Consider the following 14,825-nt stretch of genomic DNA (forward strand, 5'->3'; position numbering starts at 1 on the left):
TATGTTTTATGCTTTATACATGGTTCCATATTGTGTCTTTGTGCAAGAAAATATGGAAGCTTCAAAAACTTCACTTTCCACCATGCAAACACCAGTCGCAGTCTCTAAGCTCTCCCTTTCTTGAGTATTAGACTTCTCCCTGTTATGTCCTGCAAGCAACTCCAATTGGGAAAAGAGATCACTACAGGTGACTAGCCTCAAAGAGGGAATGCTGTGCACTACAGTCTCTTGATGAGTAGAACAGCAGCATTTTCTCTCATGCATTACATTGCTCAGTGAGGCACAGGGACGCTTAGCTCTGCTGTCTAGATGTACCCTATTTCAGGATACTTCTAGTATCCTGAAATAGCTATTCTGCATCTTTTAAGCAAGCCTGTTGTTTCAAAATATAGCAGGCTCACTATTCTGATGTCCCTGTGAACCTCATTCCACCAGGATTAAGGGACATTTTGGAATAGCAGATTATTTCAAAATTTGGTGCTATGTAGACATATGAATTATGAAATAAGCTATTTTGAAATTAACTCAAAATAAGCTACGCAATGTGCGTAGCTCAAATTACATAATTTATTTTGAGTTAAGGGTGCAGTGTAGATGCACCTGAAGAGTGCTACCCAGGGTGTTGGAGCTGAGCTCTTTCCTCTGCACATCTGTGCTTTAAATGCGCACTCTGAGCCTTATTTTGGGAAATTGACTATATTTTAGTTATTTACAACAGCTTAGATTACACGATTTTAAGTTTTATTGAGTACCTTAAAATATTTTCTGTGGTCTGTGAGAGATGTGTGGAATTTTTTTTAATATCAGAGGCTAGGTTATCAGGGTCATTTAGCACCACTTGAAACCAGACACTAAAAAACACGACTTGAAAGAATAATTAGGCAAAAAGGAATCTCTGCTGTCTGTGAATCTTTAATTTTAGCTTTTGGCATTTTTAGAGCCAATATTGCAATTGTTCTTTGACAGAATAAGAGTTACAAAAATAAATAGGGTAAAATAATGTTTCTCATTTTCAAAGCCAAGCTCTTCCCTTGTTCCTTGGTTTAAGTAAGGATTACATCTTTAACTTTCATAAAGATACAGAACTATAAACCACAGGTTTCCTGTTTAATTCACTTGAAACTGTTCTTAAGTTTCTCATTATTGCTGTGTATGATTCATCAAATAAATATATTGCTTTATTTAGAACTAGTTTATCAGAAATATTTAGAGTAATAACTGCATAAAAGGTTTCATATTTTTAAGCTGTTGGAAGATTTCTAAAAATATAACGCAGAATGCCACCAGTTTTAGAAAACTGTCAGCTGCTTTGCTCTCTTGAGCAATACCAGTGAATCACAAGTGCAAAACAAAAAGGCAAAAGAAGCAGTAATGCATCCGTTTTCTCTTTCTCTCAGTGTATATCTTCCTAGTTCTGTTATATGTTAATATTCTAGGTGAGATTCTTCATCATCCGTTGGTATTAATAAATCTGTCAATTGTTAACATGTCAACAGAATGAGGTTAACTTATTTTGAAAGCTTGACTTGTATCTTATATGTACCAGCATTTTAAAATAGTGTAAGAAGCAGTAAACTACATATATTTGGATCACAATTATATTAAAGAAATATAATTTCTCCTGTATATGAGAGAGATCACAAAATTAAGCTTACTAGTACATCTCAATGACACGCCCATCTTTAAGTTACTCTATGATTTGAGCAGAACAATCCAAAAATTCTTAAGTATTTTGTTTTTCCAAATAAAACAGGTGCCTAATTTATTTCAGTTTAAACATGGCAAGATATTTTAGGGAGCAGATAAAAAACAAGACATATTTTATCACCACTAGGGCTCATTCTCTCTGGTTTCTAGTGTTATTTTAAGGCCACTCTATACAGTATTTCTATATACTGTAATGTGCTGACGTACTAAGTGATAAGCTTTTTTAAGGTTTATGGGAGGAGGTTCATCAGCATCAGTAAAAAAATTCCTGGTGAAAAAAAAACATAGTATCATAAGGAAATATGCAGCCCACAGTATGCTAGACAGCACTCTTTGTCTGCTAATTTGTAGATTAAAAGTCAGGTTAGTGGGGGGGGAAATGCTCCTCTGTTGCTAGACAGTAGTGTAACCAAGTAACTGATTAGTGATAGAAATGTAGCCGTGTTAGTCTGGTGTAGCTGAAACAAAATACAGGACTATGTAGCACTTTAAAGACTAAATTCGACACTTTACACCTGAGTCTCAACAAAGGATCTAGTTATCTTACCCATTACAAAGATAGCTTCCCCAATTATCACCTCTAATATCATTAGCTCACAGACATTTACCTTCCCCCCCCATTCCCCTTCTGTTCTGAAATTTGATTTGTCCTTTTCATATGTGTTCATTTTTTTTAATTGTATCCTTTGGTATATATGGTTGTGACAATTTTTTTCCACTATTTGATCTGAGGAAGTGGATCTGGCCCACAAAAGCTATTCATCTAATAAACCATCTTGTTAGTCTTTAAAGTGCTACATAGTCCTGTATTTTGTTTCAAGTAACTGATTGTGTGTGATAATTAAATGAAACTCATAGAGAGCACTTAACACATTCCAAAGATACAGTTGTGAAAGAGCCTACTCATATGGTTTTTTTGAATGCCTATGAAGAAAGCCAAATCCTCCTAACATTGACACCCTGGTTTTCATGTCAACTACTGCAGTGGAGAATAGGTTATTCTAAATGCTCTAGAAGTGAGTTCCTCTTTGCCCACATAAAGTGGGTGAATTCCTTGGGGAGTCTGTTATTGGCTTTGCCAGCAGGCTTTTCTGCTCTCCTCAACTCATCCAGTGTACTGAGGGGAGGGTTTGTATATATCCTTTCTTCTCTAGTCTTGCTTCAAGACTAGATCGGTCCATTCAGGTTCTTTTTTAACAAATGTAAACTACTCGATTAAAATGTGACATTACAAGTTGAACCTCTCTAGTCCAGCACTCTATGATCTAGCCACATCTGTGGTCCAGCATGATTTTAGTTAGCAGGATGCCCACTTATCATGGGTGTGGCCAAGTTTCCCATGGCCCCATAAAGTTTGTGTACATCCCCCAGTCCTGGCTCTTGGTGTTCTGTGTTATTTAGTTCTGTCTTCTAGGAGCCCAGTAAGCAGTGGGAGTGTTGGTAATGTTGCTAGACAATATTGACCTCCTGAGGTTAGGCAAATCCTCTAGTTGAGCACCAGTCATTTCTTGAAGGTGCCAATCTGTACCTTATCAGTTAGAGTACTGAGTCTTGTGGTTCGTGTTACACTGGGAGGCTTTGGTTCTCCATTATTCTCTGCTCATGCGCTAGTGAAAGCTGTGCTTTGGGCATTTTGCTTTTTCTCTCCTGCTCTTCATTGACCTGAGAAGTATGGAGAAGCAGCATCCCGGTAATTTAAAAATAAATGCTGTATTTTCACCATAACCATCACAGAGAGGCAGGCTGCCATATTTAATACTTCGATGTATAGCTGGCTGTGCTATGAGATTTGTTCACTGCAGCAGTCAGGTCTGAGAGAAAGTACATGAAATCTCTCTCAGCTGTAATGAGAAGACAGTCTGGGAGGCATCAGTGTGATTGATCCATGGTGTTCGTAAACAAATATTTTGTTGGACTTGCTTATGACTGAGACTTTGTATTGTTTAATCAGGGAGCAGTACTAGCAGCAGTATCAAGCCACAAATTCAATTCTTTCTATGGGGATCCCCCTGAAGAGCTGCCAGACTTCTCTGAAGACCCTACCTCCTCAGGTAATTTCATTTGAAGCATATTTACCTTTCACGTTCAATTTTGAATCTTTATTAGTTTTAGTCCCATGTTGTTTGCGGGTTTCCGACAGTGTCATTGAGCAGTATGTACATTACAGTTTGTGTGACCATTTCAGTATCATTTATAGTAGCTTTAATGACTCCAGGGAGTGTTCAGAGAATGCTTATTCAGAGTGCTATAGATCATCCTGGATTTTCTTTAATTTGACAGTGTTTCATGTCAAAGTCTGACATAATGTCATATTTACATTACTCGAGTCTGAGCTTTTTTTCAAAGTGTGCTCTGTACCATTAGTAGGATTGGGTTTCTTTTTCCCTCCTAATTCTTTTCATTATGTATCTCTCTGTATAGTTCAGAACTTGTTGGTCTCCTTTTCTTAAACTGGATTTTTTTTTAAATTCTCTTGTAGATGTTCATTGACATGTTTTGTATAATTTAGGTTTTGTATAAATACACTTTCTGAAGATCTGAGCTCAATAGAATTACTTCTGCTTTTTGCAAATTACCATAGACACAAGTTTTCTTAACAAATACAGCAACATTTAGATTGCAGCCATTGTTTGTGTCCATGTGACCACATAAAAGCTTAGTATACTAGAAGATGTCTCAGGGAACTAATTGTGTGTTTTTGGATTAGTGGAAGGCTGGATTCTCATTTCCTATCCCGATATTTCTAAAAGGAAAGAAATGAAAAGCACTTACAAGTACAGGCAGTCCCCGGGTTACATACAAGATAGGGACTGTAGGTTTGTTCTTAAGTTGAATTTGTATGTAAGTCGGAACTGGTACATATTGTAGGGGAAACTCTAGCCAAACATTTCTCCAGAGCTCAGTTTTATTCTCCCACACCTCACTTCCCTCAGTCCTTTATTCTCAAGCTGAGGTGTCTGCTGAGAAAAGCCGCTCCGCGTCTCCCTGGTCTGCTGGGGGGAAGCAGCTACTGCGGGGTTGCCTCACCCCGTTTGTAAGTAGGGATCCGATGTAAGTTGGATCCATGTAACCTGGGGACTGCCTGTATTAAGAATGGCAGAGAAAAATAGTGGAAAAGTAAATTTATTTTTTAAATGTGTTATCAATTATATAAGGTTGGAATATTCAAATATAGGTGCCCAAATAAAAACAACTGTCCAGAGTTTTTAGAACTATTAACTTTCAGTGCAGTCAGTTGGAACTTCAGACCATGCATTTAGATGCCTACATATGGACTTGGGCATATAACTATAGGCACTCATATTTGAACATTTTATGTATTTCACAGAAGGAAACTTTGTTTGATTGGATATCAGTTAGAATTATTTGTAGCACTTCAATAGATTTTTTTTTTCTGCTGCTTCCTGAGTCATGATCACAGAAGTAGGCCACATATATGTCTGCAATAGCAATGTTTCTATTACAGGAATAGTAAGGTTCCTCGTTTCAGCTTCAGTCTTGCATCAACAGGATGTCTGTCTTCCTCATTTGGGTTTGAGGTTGCAGATACTGGTGTATGTCACTAGCACAGGTTCTCAGTTCTTTTCTTCCAGCAATCATGTATTCAGACACTTATGTATGTGCTCCTAGCTCTTTTACACTGGATCATTTGGAACCTCCTTAATTTCTGGATGAACTGTTGCACTTCTTTGAGTTCCTCTAGGAGGAAGCTGAAACAAACTCCTTCTCCAAGATAGCAGTTGTTGATTTCCCTATAGAGTGCAACCCAAGAGTTGAGAAACTGCTCCCAAGGGAAGGATTGCCAACTGTCTAAAAGCACAAACCCCACCCATCCCCCAAGGCCACACCCCTGTCTTCTACTTGTCCAAAGCCTCACTCCCCGCTCATTCTATGCCCCCTCTCTCTTTCACTTGCTGTCCTCCATCTTCAATCACTTTCAGTGGGCTAAGGCAGGGGTTTGGAGTGCAAGAGAATTGTGTGGGCTCTAGAGTGGAGGGGGCTCTGGGCTGAGCCTGAGGCAGGAGTGTGGGGTACAGAAAATGGTGTGGGGTGCAGGCTCTGGGTGGGAATTTGGACATGAGAGCGGGCTCAGGACTATGGCGTGAGATACGGGTACAGGAGGGGGTATGGGTTGGGAGGCAGTTTGGATCCAGGAGGGGATACAGAGGTGTGGAAGACTACACTGGTTCTTAAAGATGGAATTTTTCAAAAGATCCTAAAGGAATTAAACTCCTGTCACAGGATGGCTAGCCCCAGTAAATGAAGTGGAGCACACCAGAGTCAAAGCGGATATTTGTTTGGCCAGTTGGGATGGACAGGAGTTCTGGCCTTCTCTGAACATCCCCACATTCAGTAACCAAAGGGTGAAACTCAGGGAGCTAGGAGGTGTTGGCAGGAAGCCAAGTGAGCAAATGGTGGAAGGTGTTGAGATGTGAAATAAGAGACCCTACTTGCTTCTTGATTCTTTGTGTGAGTTTTAAGCCAGGAGTTGGGGAAATAAGATGAATTGAACCAGGCAGAACTACCATGCCTACAAAAAATACTGGGCATGGAAATGGACTGGACCTTAAAGCATGGATTATGAGTAGATAGGGAAATGTCTGTTTAGATGCAATCAGATTATTTCATTTTGTTGTTTTGTTAACTTCTCTGTGTCCATGTTCTCTTCTCTCCCTCCTCCCCCTCCACTTACACTGTACTTTAAGCTGTATCCCAGGGATGGAATTTCCCTGTGTTTTAAAAAAAAAAAAACTCAGTTCCTTTTAAAACACCTAGCAACCAAGTATGCTTTATCAAGTACAGGCAGTCCCCAAGTTACGCGGATCCGACTTACGTCGGATCTGCAGATACGAACAGGGATTTTCTCGCCCCGGAGGACTGGAGCGGCGGGACACCTGGTCCCGCCGCCCGCCTCCTCCGGGGCGAGAAAAGCTGCTCCCCGTCTCCCTGGTCTGCTGCGGGAGCCAGCAGACCAGGGAGACGGGGAGCAAAGCGGCACAGGACCCGGGGCCGGACCCGCGGCCGCTTCCAGATCAGCTGGAAGCGCCGCGGGTCCGGACCCGGGTCCTGCGCCGCTTTGCTCAGCGTCTCTCTGGTCTGCAGACCAGGGAGACGCTGAACAAAGCCGCGCAGGACCCGGGGCCGGACCCACGGCGCTTCCAGCTGATCTGGAAGCGGCCGCGGGTCCGGCCCCGGGGGGGACGCAGCTAGTGCCCCCCTCAGACCAGGGAGATGTGGAGCAAAGCCCGGGGCCTGTGGTAGAGCAGGTGGGTCGCTGCCGGTTGGTCCCACAGCACCGCTCCTTGGCGCTACTGGACCAACCCGGCAGCACCCCAGCTACTCTGCCCCAGGAGTCCTGATTCAGCCGCTGCTGATCAGTTTCAGCAGTGGCTGAATCAGGACGCCTGGGGCAGAGCAGCTGGGGTGCTGCTGGGTTGGTCCAGTAGCGCCGAGGAGCGGCCGCGCTACTGGACCAACCCAGCAGCACCCCAGCTGCTCTGCCCCAGGCGTCCCCAAGTTAGCCGCTGCTGAAACTGACCAGCGGCTGACTACAGGAAGCCCGAGGCAGAGTTGCTCTGCCCCGGGCTTCCTGGAATCAGCTGCTGATCAGTTTCAGCAGCAGCTGACTTGGGGACGCCTGGGGTTCTTAAGTTGAATCTGTATGTAAGTCAGAACTGGTGTCCAGATTCAGCGGCTGAATCTGGATGCCAGTTCCGACTTACATACAGATTCAACTTAAGAACAAACCTACAGTCCCTATCTTGTACGTAACCCGGGGACTGCCTGTATAGCTTTTTGTTTTAATAAAATCACCTTTTTTAAGGTAATGATTTGATTCTTATGTCCCGGAAGGTAACGGGTCTGTGTGTGCATGCCTAAGACTGAGAGGCCAGCTACAAATGGAGTGCCATTTGTTTACTCTTTTTTTTGAAGATCTGTTGTAAAAGAGTTTGGGGATACCCCTCTGAAAGAAGTCCAAGTGCTTTCTCCCTGGATTCAAGAAGAAAGGGATCTAATTTGTTTCACTTGGTGATGGCAGCTACCTCCAACGGCAAGGGAATCTGTGACCTTGGGAAGCTTTTAAGCAGAAGCCTATAGAGGCAAGGTACTGTAAGGTGTCTTGCAGACCCCGACCTTCTGCACTCGGAGTGCCAGAGTGAGGAATAGCCTTTACACCAATATAGGGGCTGTAAGCAATCCAATGAGCAGATGGGGTTGATCAGGGATAGGTAAGAGTTACCTGAGACCGGAGTCCCAGGAAGAAGCAACTCACTGCCAACACCTAAACTCCCTCCCATAGCCTGTACCCTAAATCCCTGGCCTATCCTAGTAAAAGTGAGTGATGGTGAGGGAGAACGAGTGAAGAATGGTGGATGAGGCTTCAGGGAAGGTCCAGAGGGAAGTCAGGCATGGGTCTTTGGGTGTGCATGATTAGACAGTTGGCAGCCCCATCCCATGGGCATGTGGAAGTCCTGACCATGCTGACAGTTCGCTGGGCTCCAGTCAGTGAAGGTTCAGCACTGCCCAAATGTCAGGCAGACCACACGGGCACAGACTGTGCATATATGGGGGCCCATTGACTGTTCTGCCCTGGAGCCTGGAATTTCTCTTGGCAAGCCTGAAATCTCCTTTTTTTCCTCATTACCGCCCATAGCACTGGGTCTTGATCCAGCCAGTCGATTGGTCAATATGTAGTATTTCCCTAATATCCTGTCCTGTTTGGGATAACATGTTCCCTTCATCAGCATGTCTCCTCTAATGACAATACGTAATGGTTGGAAGAACCAAACATATGAGGAGGAGGTGCAGAAGGGAGGAGGAGGCAATAAAACAAGTTGTGAAGCTTTTGTAGGTTATCTGCAGCATGCCACTTACCTAGTTGTTATCAACTGACAATATGCTAATATTGCAGAAATAAGTCTTGAGGAATTTGAAGGAGGACAATAAAATAGTACTTTATGAATTTTTCTGGGATAGATGTTAAATTAAAATGCCTTCTTCATATTTATACAGCCCTGCAAATCTGTGGATATCCGCGGATGTGGATGCTGATATCTGTGGTTCATTTTTGCAGATGTGAATACAAATGTTGTATCTATGCAGGGCTCTAAATATTTACATTCAGTAACTCCTACTAGAAATAAAGCGATCTACTAAAATTAGATATTTTATGGCTGTTTCTTATTCAAAGCTAATGAACACATTTCTAACATCTAGCACTTTCAAGATGTCTTGTGAGAGTCTGTGTTCCAAAACTAAAACCCTTGCACTGACCAACATTAAAACCTTGTTTTTCTTGTCACATGATATTGGTGCAGTAAGAAGCATTTCATTTATGCTGATTTAACTTCTTTGGTCATCTCTTGAGCCGCAAATCAAAGAAAGGTCATGCAAGTATTTGAATTGCTGTTAGCTTTGCAGGCTGAACTGGAAAGAGATTTTTCTCATGATGAATACTTATGTCTTTTACCTGACTTCCCTATTTCAGGCTTTAAGCCGCATAGTGTAAGCCCATATGCTTAACCAATAAATAGAAAAGCCCATAAAGATACCAATGTCAACTCTTAAATTTTTCAGTTCTATGCAACTTTTTATAGCCTGACTTTCAGACCTGTTGACCAATTACAAAACCCACAAAAATCAATGGGTGCTCACAAACTTTGAAAATCAGGTAGTTGATTTTTTTTTTTTTAAAAAAAGCACATTTTATCTTTTGTTGTGGAGTACTGACAAATGCACACTTGAGATGTTTCCTTGTGGGGCTCATTTACTGTAAGAGTCATTAATTGTTTCACAGTTGCTTCATATGTTGTTTGCAGTTCTATGGTAGCCACGTTGGTCCCAAGATATTAGAGAGATAAGGCAAGTGAAGCACTAACTTTAATTGGATTAAATTCTGTTGGTGAGACACACACACTACTGACTTCATATTTCATTTTTAACCATTAACTATTTTCATCCATTTCAAATAGTACTGGACTTTTTTGTAAGATGTTTTATATTGCTTTTAAACCACACGGAATGTACCACAGGATGTATCTAAAAGGGTAATTGACCGAGTATACATGGTTCAGCTTGTGCTTTACAGTATTTTGCAGTATTTCCTGCATATCTATTTGCTTTCTGAGGTCTGTGGTAAATGATTAACTTAATACAAGCAACAGTTTCTTACTGGATCAAGCTGGCATTTTAAGAGCACATTAGTTTTTGGATTCTTTGCATAAATGGCATGACTTCCTAAGGGCTTCTATTTATAAATGCAACTTGAAAATGACTCTTGCCTCAAGATTCCTGTGGGTAAATATTTGGACTTTTAGAATCTACTTTGTCATAGTAAATTATAGAAATTTAGTAATATTAACTCTTCATAATTAAAATTGAAAATAAAAAGACAGAAAGACAAACCTGCTAGCCTTTCACTGTGGGAGAGAACAATAAATGGTCTAGTTTTAGGCACCAGTGCTGCAGAGATGCATGTGAGTAACTTTATGCCCTTGAATAGTCCTATGGAACTCAACGGAATTACTCATTGCATAAGTTTTTTAGGTGAAGGTCTTAGTCTGCAGTTCAAATAGTAGTGGTCTCTATCATTACCAGGCACAATATAACATAGTTAATAGTGCTAAAGCATCATTACCAATTTTGCAAATTCTTTAGTTAACAATTTATTTATTGTCAATGTTTGAAAAATCCAAGTAATCGTATTAATATTCTATTGATTAGTCTTACAAAGTCTGACCGCCTTTGCTTGCTTAATTTGCTTATGTGTACCATAAAAAGTTTTGAAACGGGAAGGAAATCATAGAAATAGAAGGGGTAAAGTATCACATGCTCTCTACACTCATGAGCATTTTACTTTATCTTTTTTATTTTATTTTTTTCTGATGTCCTGTACAGTATCTTTGTTAGGATTTTCATAATGTTTTGTTTACTGCTGTTAGGTTTGACAGCTTTGCAGGAAATCTGTTTTAGTTATGGTTTTTTTTCCTCTCTCAGCTATTTTAGTGTGTTTTGTTAACATGGATTTGACACTGATTTCATAGTATCAGTGGATTCACTACTATACCTGCAGCAATTTTCAATAATAAACTTGCATCCTAAAAATTTAACTTAAAAATCATGAAATATGATACCATGCTACATTTACAATAAAAATATTTTTTTCAATAAATCGGTTATGAAATAGTTCAAAACAGCAATATTCTGTGTATACTTCTGTAAAGCAGCCATTGTCTGAATATGGGGAATTTCAGAAACCTAGCAGTGTGCAAATGTGCTAACTGCCCCAATCCCAAATATTTTTTTCAAGTACCATCTGTCTCTCATACAAAGTTTTTAAAAACGTCTCAAGTTTTTGTTCATACTACGTGTGACTAAATTAGTGTGCCAAGTTGCAGTTTTATAACTTGCTTGTTCTGAAATCTTCATACTATTGTTGTTTGTCCAAATGCTGCGCCTTCCTACTAGGACTTCTAGCAGCAGAAAGTAGGTAACCCTTTGTTTTCCTCTAAGGCTTATCATTCTGTTTATATGGTTGTGCATGCTTAAAGCTCAAGCTTTTTTCTCCTTAGCTTGTCATGCTTTATTTTTAATACTGCCTGCAGAAGAAAATCAAAATGGCCTATGCATATGGTAGCAATTTTGTCCTTAAAACTTCTCAAAGCAGAGCAATTAATATTAAAATTGAAATGTGATATATTGATTTAGAGGCAGTATTAAAAATTTTGGTATTCCTTGTTTTTAGTATTTATTCTGCTATAAAATCTAAACTCTAATTCATAACCCAAATAAAAATGCAATTAAGATTTATTAAGAAAAGGACAATATTTCTAACTTTTGTAGTTTGATTTCCAAATTAATTATCAGGAAATACTGGATTTTTCCCTGAATAGCAGTTATTTATTATCAGATTAGACATATATTTTTACATTACGTATTTTACTAACTTTGCATGATTTTTTTTTGTTTTATGTTGTGCTATGTAGTATGTGTAGATACATTTGTTTATATGTATAAAACTAATCTGCCTATCCACCATGTATGTTTATATATAAAGAATGGGGGTAGGTTTTTAAGTTGCAAGTTAACTGCATGCTTTGAGAGAGGCTGAAAGTCAAGGGCCTCCAGAACCTGTATACTGTATACATGATATTGGTCAGCGCAAACAAATTTTGCAGGGGTGAAGGAATGAAATTCTTGTTCCTCTGAGTCACTGAGGATGGTTCCAACCCAAACCATAGCAAATTCAAAGGGAATAAATTCCAAATTTCAAATTGCAGCTAAAAATGTTTGTGTGAGCACAGTATAGGTTGAACCTCTCCAGTCTAGCACCCTTAGAACCTAACCAGTGTCGAACTAGAGAATTTACGGAACCACAAGAGGTCATTATTGTCAAACACAGGGGTGGGCAATCATTTTTGTTGGGGGGGGACACTCCAAGATTTTTGAAAGTGGTCAAAGGCTGCACTCTTCCATGATATGAATGGAGGAGGTGCAGAGTTTGAGATGGAGGTTGGATGCAGGAGGAAGCTTGGGGTAAGGGATTGGGGGTGCAAGAGGGATATTGGAGTCTGAGAGGGAGTTGGAATGAAGCAGGTGGTTGTGACTAAGGCAGAGGACTGGAGTGCAGGGTTTGGGATGTGCCCTAGGGTGTGATCTGGAGCAGGAGATTGGGGTGTCAGATCTGGGAAGGGATATAGGTGCAAGAGGGGGACAGAGGGTTTTGGTAGGTTGGGGGGGGCGGAGAGTTGGGGCAGGAAAGGGCTGGGATGTCAGAAGCAGTCTGTGGCCAAGAGACTTACTTGCCAGCTACCAAACTAGCTTGCCTGGCCATGTGCTTCATGAATAACTGAGCCCAGGAGAGGGGATATGGTTCTTCTTGGCTGTCTGTTATTCCAACAGGCAGCTTGCATTGGCTGGTTTCTGCCAGAAACTGGCCAATCAGAATGTGCTGGGGGTGGGGCAGCTCCTAAAACTTCCCCCCTCCCCTCCAGTTTTAACTCAGAAATGGAGCCCTGCAACCACATTTCTGCCGAGCGCATGGGGCTGCAGGGCCAGCTGGGGAGCCTGCCTGGGCCTCCATGGGCCAGATCCGGTGGCTTGGCAGGCCAGATCCGGCCCACGGACCTTATTTTGCCCAGGCCTCGTCTAGCAGCATTACCAACACTTCCACTGCTTACTGGGCTCTTAGAAGAAATTTGAGGGTAAATGAGAGCTAAATAACAGCACAGAACAGTGAGAGCTGGGACTGGTGGCAGTAAATAAACTCTGAGACCACAGGAAACTTGGTCACACCCATAAGTGGACATCTAGCTAACTAAAATAATGCCAGACCATGGATGTTGCTGTACCAGAAAGTGCTGGAAGAGAGATTGGGTTAGATTAGGATTATATCTGTGTTAAAATTTTGTGGTCACCAATAATAATTACCTAACCAGATTTAGATCATGGTCTTACGTCCTACTTTCTCTAAACTCACTCTCTCATTGTGGATTTTTTTCCCCCGGGATGGGGCTACTACATAGTTTGCAGACATCTATTAGCTTTCAAATGCCATCTGCACACAATGCAAGAAGAGAGAAAATCTCTTGGAACTCCCACCCCCTTCCCATATTTTGACTGGGGAGGCTGGTAGGGATCCCTCCCCCCAGCAGCCAAACATCAGCAAGCTAATAAAATAGAGAGAGAGGCTGCTCTTGAGCAGCAGAAGAGGGAAGCTTATTTATGGTTGCAATAGGAAGCAAAAGGGGTAGTTTTATATAGGGTGAATTTGTGTTGGTAGGAAGGCTTTTGTTAGTTAACATTTTATAAATAACTATTTTAACTAATTTCGCTGCTTGGGCTGTTCTGCTTTTTAATGTATGGCACTCCTATGAAAAATGATCATGTAAATGCTGCAAATTTTTACCCAATGTATTTACTCACTCTCTCGTGCTATCCATATATGATTCATATCTAGGGACAGATGTAAGGAAAATGTCTCTGTGGACAAGAAAACTAACAAGACTTAGTGGAGAGCTAATGGGTCTGGCAAGAGAGGAGGAGAGCCAACATTATTTTTTAATTAATGTATTTTAAGACTATCTCTAAGATAAGTTTTTCTTTCTGTTGCTTTAATTCTTTTCTTTTTGGCTGTGTCTATATTGGCCCCTGTTCCGTAATAGGGATGCAAATGTAGCACTTTGGAATAGGCAAATCCGCGGGGATTTAAATATCCCCGCGGCATTTGCATTAACATGGCTGCCGCTTTTTTCCGGCTTGGAGATAAGCCGGAGAAAAGCGCCAGTCTGGACGCGATCCTCCGGAAAATAAGCTCTTTTCCGGAGGATCTCTTATTCCTAATTTCAAGTAGGAATAAGAGATCCTCCGGAAAAGAGCTTATTTTCCGGAGGATCGCGTCCAGACTGGCGCTTTTCTCCGGCTTATCTCCAAGCCGGAAAAAAGCGGCAGCCATGTTAATGCAAATGCCGCGGGGATATTTAAATCCCCCGCGGATTTGCCTATTCCAAAGTGCTACATTTGCATCCCTATTATGGAATAGGGGCCAATGTAGACACAGCCCAAGTGTTTTTATTCCATTGCTTTTTATCTCTTCTAGTCTACTTTCTCCTTTCTGTGATCCTATGATCATCAGATTTCCTTGTTGCCTCCTTTCTGTTTTTATACTCTTACTGTATTTTTGTTACTACCTACTTGCTTTTCCCTTTCCCTGTATTTCCTCCCTCATCTCTTTCCTTATGTTGTCTGTGCTTGTTTGTCACCTTCCCTATCATAGTTCTCTTCAAGTTCCCCAACATCCTTTTTCTCTTCCTCATATGCTTTACGCCCTCTGCATGCTTCTTACCCCATACTTCTCAACAGCTTTTATTTCTTACCTCTTCACCTTTTCAACCTTTTGTCTACATTCCCCTTGTAATCTTCATAACACTCACCCGCTGACTATCTGTTTAGGTCTCTTCCCATGCTGAACCTTCTTGGTTTCTCAGTCATTTCATTCTATGACACCTGCCTCTGAACAACATCTATACAACTATGTACAGCGAAACACACATTCATGACACTTCATTCCATGGCTGCCACCTGCTCACTGTGGAGTCACTGTGCACTTGCACATACAG

General features: G+C 41.1%; 1 protein-coding gene across 10 annotated transcripts in view; it reads left to right on the forward strand.

Annotated features, from left to right (window-relative positions):
• The window catches only part of CASK (calcium/calmodulin dependent serine protein kinase), a 363,612-nt gene that overhangs the window by 231,564 nt on the left and 117,223 nt on the right, over positions 1-14,825 (forward strand). For all 10 annotated transcript variants that reach the window (XM_075912872.1, XM_075912888.1, XM_075912881.1 and 7 more), the window contains one exon: positions 3,659-3,758. In XM_075912872.1, coding sequence (XP_075768987.1) covers positions 3,659-3,758 — 100 coding nt within the window. The remainder of the gene's footprint in view (positions 1-3,658; positions 3,759-14,825) is intronic.

This window comes from Pelodiscus sinensis, chromosome 1 (assembly GCF_049634645.1).
Source record: "Pelodiscus sinensis isolate JC-2024 chromosome 1, ASM4963464v1, whole genome shotgun sequence".
Lineage (NCBI taxonomy): Eukaryota > Metazoa > Chordata > Testudines > Trionychidae > Pelodiscus > Pelodiscus sinensis.